General features: G+C 44.0%; 1 protein-coding gene across 4 annotated transcripts in view; it reads right to left on the bottom strand.

Annotated features, from left to right (window-relative positions):
* mrps15 (mitochondrial ribosomal protein S15) overlaps nt 1-20093 on the bottom strand; it is a 78949-nt gene that overhangs the window by 5540 nt on the left and 53316 nt on the right. For 2 of the 4 annotated variants that reach the window (XM_072548640.1, XM_072548642.1), the window contains one exon: nt 13439-13516. The exons of the other annotated variants lie outside the window; for them this stretch is intronic. In XM_072548640.1, the coding sequence (XP_072404741.1) occupies nt 13439-13516 (78 nt within the window). The remainder of the gene's footprint in view (nt 1-13438; nt 13517-20093) is intronic. 4 annotated transcript variants of the gene reach the window in all.

Here is a 20093-nt window from a genome sequence, read left to right as displayed (position 1 = left end):
CAGATTTACAAGCAGCAGACAAAGTATTGCATTAGGCAGATAGGGAGAAGAAAAAAGTAGCTGCAGACCACACAAAGTGCCTGGAAGAGATTGGGAAATTAAAAGCCCAACTCTCAATGCGCAACAGAATACTGAGCGCATAAGGGGAAGTTAAAGAGGAAGGAGAAGGGCAGGAGCACAGCAGGGGACCAGTGCAGTGCTACCACTCTGGGCATACATGACACTATGCACGAGAATGTAGAGCCTATGTGTGGCCACACTCACAGCCACAGGGACCACCGACTGCAGCAGGACGAAAAGGGAGTCATCAATTCCCATTAGAAGGCCCAATTCGGCAGGCTCTGGTCAATGTCGTGGACACTAGCTAACCCACTCCCAATCTACGAGGCATCCACCTCACAGTGTCAGGTTTCAGTTTCTTCAGCGTGGGTCTGCAACATGCAGTGGGGTAGTGTGGGTGGACTACCAGGCAATGGCGAAATAGGAGACCACCACTAGAATTTCTTTGGGATATCAGAGTTTCCCGTTCAACCCTCAACACAAGATTTAATAATCTACTCCAGAAAACCACAGGGACCATTGTTCTAAGTGGACTTACTAGCCATGTACGTGAAGGGTACATAAGCAAGCCAACAGAGTTTAAATTGGACAACATGACATGCCAGCACCCTGCTATCTTAGTCAACCTTTCCTCAGGCACAGAACACATTCTTAGCATTGATTACAAAACCATGTGGAATCTTACTTTTGATCCAGTGAATGCCTGTATAAGGCAACTCTCCTGATTAGCAACATGCCACCCATCATTCCAGTAGGCTAATCAAATCAGCACAAAGGAGAGTTTTGGTTCAATCCCCTGACAATGACCAAGGATCTGACTATGAGAGAGGTGATTGTGAAATACAAAGGGGCATTCACCCAGCATAAATTTGACTGTGGGCATATCCCAGGAGAGGTGATAATTGAGGGGCTTTACTAGAAACTGCAAAGACAGTTGGGCGGCACGGTGGCACAGTGGTTAGCACTGCTGCCTCACAGCGTCAGAGACCCGGGTTCAGTTCCCGCCTCAGGCGACTCTCTGTGTGGAGTTTGCACATTCTCCCCGTGTCTGCGTGGGTTTCCTGCGGGTGCTCCGGTTTCCTCCCATAGTCCAAAGATGTCCAGGGTCAGGTGAATTGGCCATTCTAAATTGCCCGTAGTGTTAGGTAAGGGGTAGATGTAGGGGAATGGGTGGGCTGCGCTTCGGCGGGTCGGTGTGGACTTGTTGGGCCGAAGGGCCTGTTTCCACACTGTAAGTCTAATCTAATCTAATACAATACAGTTTCCCTCGACAGGTAGACAGGGAGGCTAAGGTAATTGACATTCTGTTACAGCAAGTGGTGCTGCAACCTGTAGCCTGCAGTGATAATGCTCCAATTTCACCGGTCAGGAAACCAGATGGTTCATGGTTTTTAACTATCCATTATCAGGAAATTAATAATGTTATCCCTCTCACTGCACCAAGAGTAGCTACCAGCCCAACACAACAATGAAGCAAGCTCCCCAAGCTAAGTACTTCACGAGACTTGATATTAGTAATGGTTTCTGATCCACATCCTTAAATTGGTCGTGTGAGTACAAATTCGCATTCACTTTCCAGGAACAGGTCATGTTACTTTGGACTTTGGTTTGGCCACATTTGGAATACTGCAGGCAGTTCTGGTTGTCACATTACCTGGTTGTGGATGCTTTGGAGAGGGTGCAGAGAAGGCTCACCGGGATATTGCCTGGTTTGGAGGGTGCTAGCTATGAAGAGAGGTTGATTAGATAAGGATTATTTTCATTAGAAAGACAGAGGTTGAGGGGGGACCTGACTGAGGTCTACAAAATCACGAAAGGTATGGACAGGGTGGAAAGCAAGAAGCTTTTTCCCAGAATGGGGGACTCAATTACTAGGAATCACGCGTTCAAGGTGAGAGGGGAAATGTTTAAGGAAATGTTTAAATCTTTACGCAGAGGGTGGTGGGTGCTTGGAACAAGTTGCCAGTGGAGGTGGTCGAGGTGGGCACAATAGGGTCAGTTAAGACGTATCAAAACAGATATATGAATGGGCAGGGAGCAAAGGAATTACAGACCTTTAGAAAATAGGCAACAGGTTTAGATAGAGGATCTAGATCGGTGCAGGCTTGGAGGGTCTGTTCCTGTGCTGTAACTTTCTTTGTTCTTTGTTCTATACCTGGGCTTGTCTACCCCAAAAGTTTCATAGCTCACCCTTGATTTTTCACAGACAGTTAGCCAAGGGACTAGAAAGGTGTTTCTGGCCTGACTACCTAATACAATATGTAGATGACCTACTCTTACAGATGGAAACAAAAAAGGAGCACATCCACCTCTGAGATGAATTACTCGATCTGTTACACAAGCTACGATGTAAAATAAACCTGAAAAAGATGCAAATTCTACACCCTAGGGTTGTATACTTTGTAGCAATAGTCACCCACAGGAAAAAGGAGACAGACCAAAAGTGAATAGAGACCATAGAATGATTCCTAGTCCCTCGAGATGTTAGTGCATTTGATCTTTCCTAGGGTTAGTGGGATACTGCAGGAACCACATTGATGGGTTTGTCACCAAAGCAGCCCCACTCTCAGAGTTGCTGAGAAAGAACGCTGCCTGGAACTGGACATTCCAACTTACAAAGGCAGTGACTGATTTAAAACACACCCTCTTATTACTTTTGAACCCCACCCTAGAAGCTTTAGGTTAGATTCCCTACAGTATGGAAACAGGCCCTTCAGCCCAACAAGTCCACACCAACCCTTTGGAGAGTAACCCACTCAGATCCATTCCCCTACATTTACCCCTGACTAATGCACCTAACACTATAGGCAATGTATCATGGCCAATTCAGCTGACCTGCACATCTTTGGACTGTGGGAGGAAACCAGAGGAAACCCACACAGACACGCGGAGAATGTGCAAACTCCACACAGACAGTTGCCTGAGGCTGGAATTGAACCCGGGTTCCCTGGCGCTGTGCAGCAGCAGTGCTAACCACTGAGCCACCCTGCCACTTGTAGTCACAGACCAGACGACAGCTGCTGTTCTACTACGAGAGCGGCACGGTAGGCAAGGCCTTGTGGCCTACGCCTCCAGGGTTCTACAGTCCCATGGAACATGGATTTCCCATGTGTGAACAATACCTCCCTGCTGTCTTATGGGCAGTCCAGTATTTGAACTATCTCATTGGCTTACACCCACTGACTATAGCTGGTGATCTGACCAAATCATATCCATTAAACCACCCCCACTAGTCCTTTCTATACACCCCAACCCAGCTTCCGTTAGATGGCTGAATCAAAGATGACTCAGTGAGCCAGATTCGAGCCGCATGATAGGCTCTAATGCTTCAAGGTCGGGACACCATGGTAAAACATACCAAGGTGTCCACCTTCCTAGCGGATAGCCTAAATTATGGGGGAGACCCACATGACTGCCAAATCATATCCATTTAAACACCTCACTGGTCCTTTTTATACATAAGCAGCAGGAAAAACGGTTAGGAATGAGACAAAAAGATAATCAGGCTGACACAGCCATCAGAATTTATGTAGATGAATTCTCCACTGTAGAGAATGGCTGTCAGATCACCAGCTGTGGGAAACACATGACTGACACTCAAGCACAGCCTGGATTAGTGGTGCTGGAAGAGCACAGCAGTTCAGGCAGCATCCAACGAGCAGCGAAATGATTTCGCTGCTCGTTGGATGCTGCCTGAACTGCTGTGCTCTTCCAGCACCACTAATCCAGTATTTGCTTTCCAGCATCTGCAGTCATTGTTTCTAACTCAAGCGCAGCCACTGATTGAACTAGCTTCAAAATTACCCAGCCATTTAAATGCCCAAGCTGCGGAACTAGCAGCTGTAGACAATGTCGTCAGGCAGCCTCATCTATTCCCTTCACCTGCAGATATTTACTCTGATAGCATGTATATGTGCAACTGCCTCACTGAATTTTTACCATTATAGGAAGCTAGAGGTTTTATTTCTGCCAATGGGAAACCAGTACCATCAGCCTCCTCAGTAAATTGTGTATTGCAGGCCATTGATGGAAGGAAATATGGCATAATTAAGGCTAGAAACCTCCATAAAACATTCGCAGAGAATAACAGTACAAGATAGTTGACTGGATTTATAATGTAAATTGTTAGTTTGTAATGTATTTTGTTATTACAGTATTAAATATGTTAAATAAATAAATACTATTGTTTATTGTTATTAAAAGTTGACTCGCAGTTTTTTTGCTAGATATGAGTTAAAACATATTATGTGGCAGGCGCAACTTAATATGGTTTAGAAAGATCTGAAGAAAACTTCTGATAAGCTACCACATAAGGAGTTAATTAACAAAATCAAGGCTTACGGAGCAAGAGGATCAGGGTCAGCTTGTATATTAAGAACTGAAAAGTGATTTTAACAGTTAAACTAAGGAACGTACTGCAGAAGCTGGAGATCTGAAATAGAAACTGGAAGTGTTGGAGAAACTCAGCAGGTATGGCAACGTCCGTGGAGAGAGAAACAGAGTGAATGTTTCAAGTTTGGTTTGATGCTTCTTTGGAACTGATGGACAAGAGTGACTGTCAGTATTGGGAGAGCGTTTTTGCTATATAGACACAACTTGAACATTGGAAGACAGTGTATCTTTTAAAAATTTGTTGGTAACTGTTCTGATTACCAGAGATCAATAACATAAAAGAACAGAATGCCCTAAATTATATCAATAGAAAAAACAATGGACAAGATTTCAATTTTTCTAACTTTTACTTCAACAATGTAAATTACCATGAATAGACAAGTTGTATTCAATAGAAAGTTACTGATAAGAGATAGAATCACATTGTTACTCAGCATCAGGTTCAGTCTCCAAAGTACTTCACAACTCTTGTTTTAAAGGAGTTAAATTCCTCCAGGATATGATCCTCAAGTCACTTCCAACAACAACTTTACTGTATTGGATTTCTACGGCACCATTATCACCCAAAGTGTGCTCTTCAACAGCAGCTCCTTAGCTCAGCTCTTGACAGTTCGAGTAGCATACATTCCCGGAGTTATCTTCATCTGACCACTCACATCCTGCTACATGGCAAGGACTACTCTGGCAGACTAGTTTTATTGCACTATTCTGGATTAGTGGTGCAGGAAGAGGTTCAGGCAGCATCCAAGTAGCTTCGAAATCGATGTTTCGGGCAAAAGCCCTTGATCAGGAATAAAGGCAGTGAGCCTGAAGAGTGGAGAGATAAGCTAGAGGAGGGTGGGGGTGGGGAGAAAGTAGCATAGAGTACAATGGGTGAGTGGGGGAGGGGATGTAGGTGATAGATCAGGGAGGAGAGGGTGGAGTGGATAGGTGGAAAAGGAGATAGGCAGGTAGGACAAGTGGGGACAGTGCTGAGCTGGAAGTTTAGAATTAGGCTGAGGTGGGGGAAGGGGAAAAGTCCACCTGGTGGAAAATCCAATCCCCAGTGTTTTATTTTAGTTTGATGTGCCTCCCTTTCAAATTTTCACAACCACTGTAACTGATCTGACCATGAGCAGAAATCTGATCTCCCAGCTTTGCGTTCATCTCACAAACTATACATTTCACACAATCCCAAACTCAAGTTTTAAAAGGACAATACAGATAATTGGGGAAATTACCGGATGGTGGGTTTTATGTCAGTGGTAGGGAATTTATTAAAGATTCTTACAGACAGGATTTACTCACATTTGGAAAAATATGGACTTATCAGTGATAGGCAGCAAGGAAGGTATCATCCCCCCAGCCCTATATCCCTCTCATTTATCTCTCAGCTCCCTGGCCCACAAGCCTTCGATTCTCTTCTCCACGAATGCTGCCTGACCTGCTGTGCTTTTCCAGCACCACACTCTCGACTGTGATCTCCAGCATCTGCAATCCTCACTGTCTCCTAGCAAGGAAGGTCATGTCTCACAAACCTGATTAGGCTTTTTAGCAAGTGACAAAGATGATTGATGACAGTGGAGCAGTAAATGTTGTCCATCTGTACTTTAGCAAGACCTTTGACAAAGTCCCTCATGGCAGGCTGATACAAAAGGTGAAGTCAAATGGGATCTGTGTGAGCTGTTAAGATGGATACAGAACTGCTTTGTCATAGTAGACATAGCATAGTGATGGAAGGATGTTTTTCTGACTGGAGATCTCTGATCAGTGGCGTTCCATAGGGATCAGTGCTGAGACCCCCCGTTGTTTAAGAGAAAATGAGGACTGCAGATACTGCAGAGTCAGAGTTGATAAAGTATAGCACTGGAAAAGGCACAGCAGGTCAGGCAGCATCTGAGCAGCAAGACAGTCTATGTTTCAGGCAGGAGTCTTCTTCAGGGCATGATTTATGACCCCTGTTGTTTGTAATATATACATTTGATTTGGAGGAGACTGTAGATGGCCTGATTAGTAAGTTTGCAGATGACACAAAGATTGGTGGAGCTGCGGATAGTGAGGAGGATTGTCAGAAGATACAGCAAGATACAGACAGGCAGGAGACTTGGGCAGAGAAATGGCACATTTGTTTAATGTGGACAAATATGAAGTGATGCATTTTGGAACATTTAACAAAGGAGGGAAGCATACTGTAAATGGCAGAACACTTTGTAACATCAACATACAAAGGGATCTAAGTGTACAGGTCCACTGTTACCTGAAAATGGCAATACAAGTGGTTAAGAAGGTATATGGCATGCTTGACTTCATCAAGTTGCAAGTCATGTTGCTACTGTATAGAAGTTTAGTTAGGCCATATTTGGAATATTATGTACAGCTCTGGTTGCCACACTACCAGAGGGTGTGGAGCTTTTAGAGAGGGCAGAAACATTTAACAGGACGTTGCTTGATTTGGAGAGTATTAGTTATGAGAAATATTTCGGCAAACTTGGATTGTTTTCACTTGAACAAAGGCTGAGGGGTGTCCTTATAGATGTTTACAGAATTATGAGAGGCATAGATAGAATGGATAATCTGAGTCTTCTTCCCAGGGCAGAAATGTCAAATACTGAAATACATTGAAGGTAAAAGGGGTAAAGTTTAAAGGAGCTGTAAGAGGCAACTTTTTTTACAAAGGGTATTAAGTGCCTGGAATGCATAGCCAGAGGAGGGGTGGAGGTGGATACAAATAGCAACTATTAAGAGGCATCTTGACAGATATATGAATAGGCAGGAAATAGAGGGCTACAGACCAAGTACAGGCAAAGGTTTTTAGTTGAGAAAGGCATCATGAATTGGCACTGTCCTGTTGGGCAGCACTTGTTTACAGTGCTGTACTGTTCTTTGTTTGGATTTAGGTAAACAGTTAGGATATGAGGAAGTGACTGCAACAAGCCTTGGCTAGGTTAGCAGAATGGTCAGTCATCTACTGACTGAAACAGGGAGATGACTCACATTGGTAGAAGGGAGAGGGTGAGACAATATAGGCTTGATAGCGCAGTTCTAAAGACAACAATGAGACACAGGGACCTAAGAGTTCATGTGCATTGATCTTTAAAAGGGGCAGCACATATGATAGAATAGTTAGCAAAATACACAGGACAGAAGAAGGAAGTTATGCTAAATCTGTATAAAGGTCTGGTTAGGCTGCAGCTGGTGTATTGCATTCACTTCAAGTCACCATTATCTTTTATTCAGTTGTGGGATGTGGCCAGTATTGAATGCCTTTCCCTAATTACCTTGAGAAGGTGGGGGGTGTGCTGTCTTCTTGAACTGCTGCACTGTTGTGTGTAGACCCATAATGCCCTTCGGAAGGGAATTTCAGGATTTTAACCCAATGACACTGAGAGAGTGGTGATATATTTCCAAGTCAGGATGGTGAGTGACTTGGGAAGAACTTGTAGGAGATGGTGATCCCATGTATCTGTTTCCCTTGATCATCTAAATGCACATAGTCATGAGTCTGAAAAATGCTGTCTGAGGACTTTTGGTAAATTTCTACAAATCAACTTGTAGATAGTATCCACTGCTGCTACTGAGTGTCGATAGTTGAAGAAGTGGATGCCATGCCAATCAAGTGGCCTGCTTTGTGCTGGCTGGTGTCAAGCTTCGTGAGTATTGTTGGAGCTGCACCTATTTCGGCAGGTGGGGAGTATTCCATCACACTCCTGCCTTGTGCCTTGGAGATGGTGCACAGGCTTTGGGGAGTCAGGAGGTGAGTTACTCACCGCAGTATTCTGAGCCGATGACCAGCTCTTGCAGTCACTGGGTCTACATGGTGGGTATAGATCTGGTCAACGGTAATCCCAAGGATATGGATAATGGGGAATTAACATGGAATGTGAAGGGACGGTGACAAGAAAATCTCTTACTTGAAATGGTCATAGCCTGATATTTGTGTGGCATGAATGTTACTTGCCACTTGTCAGCCCAAGCCTGGATATTATCCAGATCTTGTTGCATTTGAACCTGCTTCAGTACCTTCAACAGTGCTAAACATATGTTTGCTGATGATTGCACCCTGATCTTATAGAATTCCTGCAATTTGGAAGCAGGCCTTCAGCCCATTGAGTCCACACTTACCCTCCGAAGAACATTCCATCCAGACCCATTCCCCTGTAACCTATCCCTGTAACCCTATATTTCCCATGGCTAATACACCTTGCCTACACATCCCTGAACATCATGGGCAATTTAACATAGCCAACCCACCTAACCTGCAAATCTTCGGACTGTGGGAGGAAACCAGGCCATATGGAGGAAACACACGCGGTCATAGAGCGGACATGAAAACTCTACACAGATAGTCACACAAGGGGGGAATCGAAACCAGATCCCTGGTGTTGTGATGCAGCAGAACTAACATCTGAGCCACTACACTGCTCTATGATGGAGGGAATGACAGTTATGAAAAAGCTGAAGGTGGTTGGGACTAGGTCACTATCCCAAGGGACTCTTGCAGAGATGTCCTGGAGCTGAGATGACTGACCCCCAACAACCACAACCATTTTCCAACATTCCAGTAAGACTGCAACCAGCAAAGAGTTTGGCCCCTGGTACCCATTGTTTCCAGTTTTGCTTGAGCTCCTTGATGCCAAGGGCTATCACTCTAACCTTGCCTCTGGAATTCAGCTCTTTTGTCCATTTTTTGAACCAAGGCAATAAGGAGGTAGAACAAAGAACAAAGTAAGTTAGCAGCCCAGGAACAGGCCCTTTGGCCCTCCAAGCCTGAGCCAATCCAAATGCACTTCTAAATCTATCGCCCAATTCTGAGGATCTGTATCCCTCTGCTTCCCAACTACTCATGCATTTGTCCAGATGCACCTTAAATTAATCTACTGTGCCTGCCTCTACTACCTCTGCTGGCAATGCATTCAGGCACTTATCACCCTCTATGTAAAGTACTTCCCTTAAACTTTTCACCTCTCACCTTGAAAACATGACCTCTTGTTATAGAATCCCTCAGCCTGGGGAAAAGCTTATCTCTATCTACTCTGTTTATACCCTTCATAATTTTGTAAACCTCAATCAGGTCCCTCCTCAATTTCCTTTTTTCAAATGAAAACAATCCTAACCTACTCAACCTCTCTTCATAGCCAGCACCAGGCAACATCCTGGTGAACCTCCTCTGCACCTCTCCAAAGCGTACACATCCTTTTAGTAATGTGGTGACTAGAACTGTACACAGTATTCTAAATGTAGCCGAATCAAAGTCTTGTACATTTTTTAACATGACCTGCCAGCTCTTATACTCAATATGCCTTCTTGACCACTCTGTCCACCTGTGCAGACACCTTCAGTGTACCTGAACTCCTAGATCTCTCTGCTCATCAACCTTTCCCAAGGCTCTTCAGTTTTCTTTATAGTTTGCTCTAGAATTAGACTTCCCAAAATGCATCACCTGACATTTGCCTGGATTGAACTCCATCTGCCACTTCTCCACCCAACTCTCCAGTCTATCTATATTCTCTGTATTCTTTGACAGTCCCTTATGCTTTCTGCTACTCCACCAATCTTCGTGTCATCTGCAAACTTGCTGATCATACCAACAGTGCCCTCTTCCAGATCATTTATGTATATCACAAATAACAGTGGCCCCAGCACTGATCCCTGTGGAACACCACTGTCACCTGTCTCCATTTCGAGAAACTCCCTTCAACTATTACTCTCTGTCTCCTGTTGCTCAACCAGTTCTTTATCCACCTAGCTAGAACATCCTGCACGCTATGTGACTTCATTTTCTCCATTAATTTACCATGGGGAACCTTATCAAAGGCCTTACTGAAGTCCAAGTATATGCCATCTACAGCTTTTTCTTCATCTATCAACTTGGTCACTTCCTCGAAGAACTCTATTAGGTTGGTAAGGCATGATCTCCCCTGCACAAAACCATGTTGCCTATCACTGATAAGCCCATTCATTTCTAAATATAAATAGATTTTATCCCTCAGTATCTTCTCCAGCAACTTTCCTACCACTAACATCAGGCTCACTGGTCTGTAGTTACCTAGAATATCCCTTCTTGTACAGGGGGACAACATGAGCAACCCTCCAGTCCTCCTGTACTTCACCTGTGTTTAAGGATGCTACAAAGATAACTGTCAGGGTTCCAGCTATTTCCTCTCTCACCTCCCTCAGCTACCTGAGATAGATCCCGTCTGGCCCTGGAGATTTGTCCACCTTAATATCTTATAGCCTACCCAACACATCTTCCCTCCTTATGTCAACATGGCCCAGAGTAAACAAACTTCCATCTCTAATCTCAACATTCATTCATGTCCCTCTCCTCAGTGAACACTAATGCAAAGTAATCATTGAGAATCTCACCCATTTTCTCAGGTTCGACACACAGCCTTATTCCCTTATCCTTCAGCGGACCAACCCTTTTGCTTCTTATATATGAATAAAAGGCCTTGGGATTCTCCTTAATTCTGCTCATTAAAGTTATTTCATGACCTCTTTTAAGCCCGCCTGATTCCTCATTTAAGATTGGTCCTACTCTCCTGATATTCCTCCAAGGCCTGTTCTGTTCTTAGCTGCCTGGACCTTATGTACGCTTCCCTTTTCCTCTTGGCTAGTCACACGATTTCTCCTGTTATCCATAGTTCACGAATCTTGCCTTTCCTATCCCTGGTTTTCAAAGGGACACACCTATCCTGCACTATCTTTAACCTATCGTTGAAGGCCTCCCACATATGAAATGTGGACTTCCCTTCAAATAGCTGCTCCCAATCCATATTTCTCAGCTCCTGCCGAATTTTGATATAATTGGCCTTGATCCAGTTTTGTACTCTTCCCTTAGGACCACTCTCATCTTGTCTACGAGTATTCTAAAACTTGCAGAATTGTGGTCACTCTTCCCAAAGAAATCCCCCACTACAACTTTTACCACCTGACCTGGCTCATTCCCAACACCAGGTCCAATATGGCCCCAACCCTTATCGGACTATTGTCATTCTCCTCTAGAAAGCTTTCTTGGATGCTCCTTACAAATTCTATCCCATCCTGACCTCTGACACTAAGTGTATCCCAGTCAATGTTGGGAAAATTAAAATCTCCCCTCACCACCACCCTGTTGCCTCTACATCTTTCCATAATAATAGATCTATTGAGTAAGGTTTATGAGTGTCTATTTTAACACAAGTATCAGCAATAAAGGGATGAACGTAGAGCATAAATCAGTACTTGAAGCAAAAATGTTGTGATCATTACAGAGACTTGAATAGCACAGGGGCAGGAATAGTTGTTGGATGTCCTGGAGTTTAGATATTTGAAAAGGAATAGAGAGAGAGGTAAAAGAGGTGGGGGAGCAGAAAGGGAGATCGTCAAGGAGGGTTTGTCTACAGAGCTAGTATGGTGGGAGTCAGAAGCAGGAAAGGACAGTCGAGACAGGCAGACTAGAGGGAAATCCATATTGGATTTGGGTGCTTGGCAACAAAATAGGTCAGGTGTCAGATCTCTCAGTGGGAAAGCATTTCGGTGATAGTGATCACAACTCCCTGACCTTTAATATAGTCATGGAGAGGGATAGGAGCAGATGGAATGGGAAATATTTAATTGGGGGAGGGGGAATAACAATGCTATTAGGCCAGAGCATAAATTGGGAACAGATGTCCTGACGGAAACGCACGACAGAAATGTGGAGGTTGTTTAGGGAGCACTTGTTGTGAGAGCTGGATGGGTTTATCCCAGTGAGGTAAAGAAAGAATGGCAGGGTGAAAGAACCTTGGTTGACAAGGGATGTGGAACATCTAATCAAGAGGAAGAAGAGATCTTACATAAGGTTGAGGAAGCAAGGATCAGAGGGTTACAAGGTAGCCAGGAGGGAACTGAAGAATGGACTTAGAAGAGCTGGAAGGGGGCATGGAAAGGCTTTGGTGGGTAAGATTAAGGAAAACCCCAAGGCCTTCATCAGGAATGACCGGCTGTGCTTTTCCAGTGCTGCATTTTTTGACCCAAGTTGATAGGTTTGTTAGAAAGGCGTATGGTGTGTTGGTTTTCATTAGAGTTTAAGAGGATGTGGAAGTTTTAGAGAGGGTACAGAGGAGATTTACCAGGATGTTGCCTGAACTGGAGGGCATGTCTTATAAAGAAAGGATGAGGGAGCTGGGGCTTTTCTCTTTGGAGCGAAGAAGGGTGAGAGGTGACTTGATAGAGGTGTACAAGATGACAAGAGGCATAGATAGAGTGAATAGCCAGAGACTTTTTCTCAGGGCAGAAACAGCTATCACGAGGGGGCATAATTTTAAAGTGATTGGAGGAAGGTTTAGGGGAGATGTCAGAGGTAGGTTCTTTATGCAGTGAGTGGAGGGTGCATGGAATACACTGCCAGCAGATAGAGTCAGATAGGTTAGGGATGTTTAAACGACTCTTGCATAGGCACTTGGATGAAAGGAAAATGAAGAGTATGTAGGTACTTAGTTTGATCTTAAGAGTAGAATAAAAGGTCAGCACAACATCGAGGGCTGTAAGAGACTCTACTGTGCTGTACTGTTCTATGTTCTACGTTGAGTGGCCCTGGCAGAACCCAATCTGGGCCTTACTGAGCAGCTTATTGCTGAGCAGGTGCTGCGTGACAGCTCAACTGGTGACAGCTTTGATCAACTTTTACTGTTGATTGGGAGTAGACTGATTGGGTGGTAAATTGTTGGGTTGGATTTGTCCTGCTTTTTGAATACAGGACATACCTGTGCATTTTCCAAAATTGTCAGGTAGATGCCAGTGTTGTAACTATACTGGAACAGCTTGGCTCGGGGAGCAGCAAGCTCTGGAGCACAAGTCTTCAGCACTATTATCAGGGCTTATTAGCTTTGCCTCCAGTGCCTCGAACCATTCTTGATATCGTATGGAGTGAACTGAATTGGCTCAAGACTGGTATCTCTGATGCTGGGGACCACTGGAGGAGCCAGAGATGGATCATCCACTTGGAACTTCTGGTTGAAAATTTCTGTGAATGCTTCAGCCTTACCTTTATACTTATATGTTGGGCTCTTCATCATTGAGGATGGGGATATTTCTGAAATCTCCTCCTCCAGTGAGTTCTTTTCTTAGATAGATAATTTTATTGAAAAAGAAGATTTTTGCGATTGTTTACAAAAATAGTACAAACTATAGTGTATTCCACTTTACAATATAATAACAACACCAATATAGAATTTTTAAAAAACTAACTACTAATCTATTCTACAAATTACCAAAATATAAAATAGGATATCATACATTACTAACAATAAACAAAAGGAGAACAGAAAATAAATAAGTAAATAAATAACTAGATACATATTCAAAATAAATTTATGTCAAGTTATATCAAAACCCGTATTGATATGGGATTCCTCCTCCCAGGAGCCCCTGAACCAGCCAGAACGACGCCCACGGCAAAGCAAAGACCCTGAACAGTGTGGCCGATATATCGGTGTCAATGTCGTTCAAAAACGGTTGCCATGTTCTATAAAATAATTCCGCTTTTTGGTGCCCCATATTCGTAAGGAAGTCAAGGGGGATATATTCCATGACTATCTTGTGCCAATTTGAAAGCCCTGGGGGACCTTTAGAGACCCAATTCATTAAGATGCTTTTCCTCGCACAAAAGGAAAGGATAATGAATAATTTCCTCCCGTATACATCCAACGAGAGGCAACTTGGGGACCCCAAAAGTAGAGACACTGGGTCCAACCCGATCTCCGTACCCAAAATCTTTGTTAAGGCATTCGCTACTCTGTCTCAGCACCTGCAGATCTTATGGCATGTCCACAGACAATGCGTGAGAGTGCCAACTTCTATTTTGAATTTAGATACATCAGAGATGCTCCTGTATTGAACTTTGCAAGTGGCTCTGGTGCCATGTGAGCCCTATGAAGTATCTTCAATTGAATAGCCTGAGTTCTGTTACAGATAGAGATCTTACTGGCATTTTCCCAGACGTTCTCCCACATCTCTAAGGAGATTTCCATCCCCAATTCTTGACTCCAGGTCTTATACAACTGTTCCATGCCCTTTGATACCTTATTGCATCGAGTACTGGCGGACCCATCGGCTGAAGCACTCTCCTTTCCCTATCCGATTTATAAGGATTAATTATCAATGTGGTCTTCTTTTGTATGAATGCTCGTATTTGAAAATATCGATAAAGGTCCTTGCTCGGCTGCCCAAACTTCAGATGCAGCTGTACGTCAGAAGGACATCATGACCTCCCTATTGAACAGATCTCCCAAACAGGAGACACCTCTGGACTCCCAGATTTTGAATACAGCATCAGTCAGCCCTGGCTGGAATCCCAACATTCCCACTATAAAGGTATAAGGGGAGGGTTTTTGTAAGTTACCCTCATCCTATCGCATTATCCTCCAAGCTTCGATTGTATTTAATACAATAGGATTTTTACAATGATCCATAATAACTCTCATCTTGTCCATAAATAGTAGATTGATGAGGGGACATTTTGCATGGGAGGCCTCAATATCTAACCAGATTGATTGTGGGTCACAAGAGACCCAATCAGCTATATAAAATAATAGAGAGCTCAACTGGTACCTTCTGAAATCTGGAAAATCCAGCCCACCCCTTACTTCTGGAAGCTGCAGCTTTTCGAATTTAATAAGGAGCCGATTATGATTCCAAATAAAAGAGCCGAGCCAACCATAGAGCTTACACAGCACCTGTCTCGGCAGCATCAAGGGGAGCATTCTTATAGCATATAAAAGATGAGGCAGAATATTCATCTTAACCAAAGCTAACCTACCCACCCAGGAAATTGGGAGATCTTCCCAGCGTTGAAGGTCCTGTCTTATTTTCTCTAATAAGTGTGTAAAATTAGCTTTATATAGCTGACCAAATGCCGGAGTAACAAAAATACGTAAGTAAAGGAAACCTCTCAGTGACCATCGAAAGGGGAAACAGGATCCATCCAAAGAATTGGATATGCTAGTAAGATGTCCTAGCCGCACAGCCTCTGATTTCATAAAATTAATTTTGTAACCTGAGAACATACCAAATAAGTTAATCACTTGAATTAAGCGGGGCACAGATGTCAATGGACCATTTAAGAAAAGAAGGATGGAGATTCAAGATGGCAGTGACCCAGCAAGTCTGAGTCTGTAGTGCTCTGCCTAAGACTCGGGCAAAGTGGGGCACCCGCCTTCACCACACACTTTAAATCATTTAAGATAGCTTTTGCCCAGCATAGTTAGTCATTTTACATCAGACTTGGACAGTTTTGTGTTGTTTTTAAAATAACTAAGGGCAAAAATTCCCACAGTTCGCAACAGGCAGGGACCCCTCCCCCAGCAGCAGAGACGTTCACGGCCACCTCGGGGGACTTACCTGCAGAGGGGAGCCTGATCTCCGGGATCAACAAACTTCAAGAGAAAATCGATGCCTTTATTGAGGAGTCCCGGTCCAGGTGGGAGTCATTCTCAGTCATGCTGCAGAAGCACGACCGAGAAATCGAAAAACTTGAACAGCACGTCGGAGGGGCAGAGCAACAGGCTGTGGCCTGAGAGACTGCTGCTGAGTTGTCCGTGGGCCAGGACTCTTGAACAGCAAATCCGGACCTTGGAGGAGCACATAGACGACCTCGACAATCGGGGCCGTTGAAAAAATATTCAGTTGCTGGGCCTTCCCAAATGGGAAGAGGAAGGCCAGCTTGTAGACGTTCTGGAGCGATGGTTCCCACAAATATTAAAGTTGGATTCGGGTGAAGTGGGTCCACCGGGTTGCTGTACACAGGCCGGGGTCGGACCAATGCTCCCACCCAGTTCTATTCCCATTCCAATGTTATAGAGAAAAACAAATGCTCCTGGAAGCGTCCAGAGTCCTGGGGAAGGATCCCCAGGCCATGATGCACAAGGGTTCCAGGATTATGTTATTTCAGGATTTCTCTCCAGCTGTGGTCCGCAAGAGGAGGAGGCGAAGAAATGTCTAAGAGACCTAAATATTCAATGCTCCACGCGTTACCCAGCAATGCTGCGCTTTAGCCATGAAAGATCCGTATATAAGTGGATCACTGGAGAAAGCTAAAGAATTCTTGGATTCTCTTAAATAGACTGCAGGACTTAAACTGTATGGAAAACAATTTTATTTTGCCTCCCCCTTGTTTACCCTTTTTTTCCTTCTTCATCTCTTTTCCATTATCTTTCCCGGGGGGATGGGGTGGGGGGGCTTATTCTTTACTCTCTCTTTGGTTTATTTTTTACAGCTCGTGCAGCTTATTCGATTTGTGTGGGAAGGCAGTTTGTTTTGTTCTATCTCTCTTTAGAGCGGGGTTTTCTTCTTTTGTCACTTTACTGAGTTACCTAATACTTGCTGGGATTGTAACTTTGTAGTTTTATGTATTTATATTTTGTATTATGCTTGCTAAACACATCTAGGTGTTGGAGTGGAGGGGGGTGGTCACTGACTTTTAACTTTGGTTTTATAGAATACTTGAATTTGTCTACTCCATTCTATAATGCCTGGGCCGAGGGCAGCGCCCTAGTTAGGTGAGGTTATGGTGGAGTTATTGACAGGTAGTCACGCCCCCTGGGAACAAGTGGGAAAGTCTCCTTCCAAATGTGTTTTGCGTTTTTTTTTTACTTAGGAATAGTTTTTAATTGTGTTGGTGTAAATGTTTTCAAGAATTTTTGCGTTTGTGAATTTTCTATGGTCTTTATTCAAGGTATTTTGGATGGGGTTCTTCCTCCTGGGGGTTCTCGGGCTTGCCTGGATGATCATGGATAGCTATTCGCTTAGGTGGTGCACCTGGAATGTCAAGGGGAGTAATTCAACAATCAAAAGGAAAAAGATATTATCAAGTCTCAAATAAGAAAAGGTTGACATAGCTCTCTTCCAGGAGACACATCTACTTGACAAAGAGCACTTAAAGCTACAACAGGGTGGATTTGATCAGGCTCTTTTCTCATCTTTCAGTCAAAAAGTAGGGGAGTAGTCATTCTCATTTGGAAGAATCTTCCTTTCCAAATCTCAAGCCAGGAAAAGATGTGTCTGGATGGTATATACTGATCAAAGCCCTAATATATGGAGAGGAATATGGAATTTTGAATCTTTATTGCTCCCTGACACACCCCTTTAAATTTGTAATGGAAGGTTTCTCTAAGCTGATGCTTTTGGGGTCTGCCATGCAATTATAGGAGGAGATTTTAACTGTGTTATAGACCCAGAGACAGATAGGATACCTAAGAGCACTATGGGTATATCTCTTAGATTTAGACAACTGGCGGACCTGAATAGGGAGTTGGGGCTGATAGATGTGTGGAGGTGTCTTCAACCTGAGGGCAGAGACTTTACTTTCTACTCTAACCCACACAAGTGCCATACTAGAATTAACATGTGCTTTGCTCCCTCGACCCTTTTGAAGTCCATATTATGTTACAAAATAGGTAATATAGCTATTTCTGATCATGCCGCAATATATATGGAAGTCGAGACTAGGGACGATGGGATAGGCCCCCAACACTGGCGTATGGATTATTTCTTATTGAAGGATAGCAAATTTATTAAATATTTTTCTCAGGAATACAAAACCTTTTTAGAAATTAATTCAGGTACGGCCAGTAACTCGTCGACGATGTGGGAGACCATTAAGGCTTATGCGCGAGGTTTGGCCATCTCATATCCTGCAACCCAAAAAAAAGGGAGAACAACAGTGCCTGCTCGAAGCTCGCTTGAAGGCAGCTGAGACAGCGTATGTTGATAGGCCCTCTATGACTAAGCTACAAAGGATCACAGCCCTTAGGGCAGCCTTGAATACCGCATTTACCCAAACAGCAAAGAGGGAAATATTATTCGCAAAGCAGAGATTATATGAATATGGCGACAAGCCTGGCAGATACCTAGCATATCTTGCTCGGAAAACAAAAGGCTCCTCAAGCTATTACATCCATTACAGAAAGTGCTGGTACTCTGACTTGTGATGTAAAAAGATCAATACAGCCTTTAGAAAGTTCTATTTTGAACTATACAAATTGCAGGACTGTGAGGATAGAATTGAGAAGATAGAGTCCTTCTTTAAAAACTTGGCCTTTTCAGGCTACTTCCAACTCAACACTGTCCCCATGACTTGTCCTACCTGCCTATCTTCTTTTCCACCTATCCACTCCACCCTCCCCCCACCCCCGACCTATCACCTTCATCCCCTCCCCTACTCACCTATTCTATTCTACTTTCTCCCCACCCCCACCCTCTCACTTATCTCTCTACCCTTCAGGCTCTCTGCCTGTATTCCTGATGAAGGGCTTTTGCCGGAAACGTCAATTTTACTGCTCCTCGGATGCTGCCTGAACTGCTGTGCTCTTCCAGCACCACTAATCCAGAATCGTCCGCATAAAGATTGATTTTATGCTTACCCGATCCTACCTCCGGAGCCGTTATATCAGAGTCAGTTCGTATAGCTTCCGCCAGCGGCTCAATCACTAGCGTAAATAATAAATGTGAGGGAGGGCATCCCTGACGGCAACCTTTGCCAATGCTAAAACTAACCAAACTTAAACCATTGGTAATCACTGCTGCTTTGGGATCATTATATAATACTGCAACCCATTTAGTAAAGACCTCTCCAACACCAAACCATTCTAGCGTATAAAAGAGATATGGTCATTCTACCCGCGCAAACGCCTTCTCTCCATCTACGGAAGACAACTAATTCCGGTATGGCTTCCTGCTGGCAGGCTTGTACCATATTTAAAACTCTTCTAATGTTATTAGTTGATCCTCGAACCTTTATAAACCCCATCTGGTCCTCTTTTATAATGAATGGTAAAATCCTCTCCAGTCTTAATGCTAATATTTTTGAGAGAATTTTAAAATCCATATTCAACAAGGATATAGGTCTGTATGAAGAGCAGTCATCTGGGGCCTTTCCCTTCTTAAGAATGGGAGAAATATTTGCTTCTCTCAGAGAAGGAGGGAGGCAGCCCTGACTAGGTGAATAATTATACATATTTATAAGTGGCCCGACCAATTTCCCTATAAATTCTTTATAGAACTCAGCCTGGAATCCTTGTGGAGAGGTTTTTTTTCGGGCAAAAGTCCCATTTATCTCTCCACCCTGGAGGCTCCCTGCCTCCATTCCTGATGAAGGGCTTTTGCCCAAAACGTCAATTTTCCTGCTCCTCAGATGCTGCCTGAACTGCTGTGCTTTTCCAACACCACTCTGATCTAAACTCAGCCTGAAATCAGTCTGGTCCAGGCACTTTGCTGCACTGGAGCTGCCTCACTGCCTCCTGTACTTCCTAGGTTGCCAGGGGGCATTCAAGGATTAGTGGTGCTGGAAGAGCACAGCAGTTCAGGCAGCATCCAAGGAGCTTCGAAATGGACGTTTCGGGCAAAAGCCCTTCACCAGGAATAAAGGCAGTGAGCCTGAAACGTGCAGAGATAAGCTAGAGGAGGGTGGGGGTGGGGAGAAAGTAGCATAGAGTACAATGGGTGAGTGGGGGAGGAGATGAAGGTGATAGGTCAAGGAGGAGAGGGTGGAGTGGATAGGTGGAAAAGAAGATAGGCAGGTAGGACAAGTCCGGACAAGTCATTGGCATGGTGCTGAGCTGAAAGTTTGGAACTAGGGTGAGGTGGGAGAAGGGGAAATGAGGAAACTGTTGAAGTCCACATTGATGCCCTGGGGTTGAAGTGTT

The sequence above is a fragment of the Chiloscyllium punctatum genome, chromosome 27, assembly GCF_047496795.1.
Source record: "Chiloscyllium punctatum isolate Juve2018m chromosome 27, sChiPun1.3, whole genome shotgun sequence".
In the NCBI taxonomy this organism is placed as follows: domain Eukaryota; kingdom Metazoa; phylum Chordata; class Chondrichthyes; order Orectolobiformes; family Hemiscylliidae; genus Chiloscyllium; species Chiloscyllium punctatum.
Note: the sequence above shows the minus strand (reverse complement) of the source record. Positions and strands in the feature narration are given on the sequence as shown.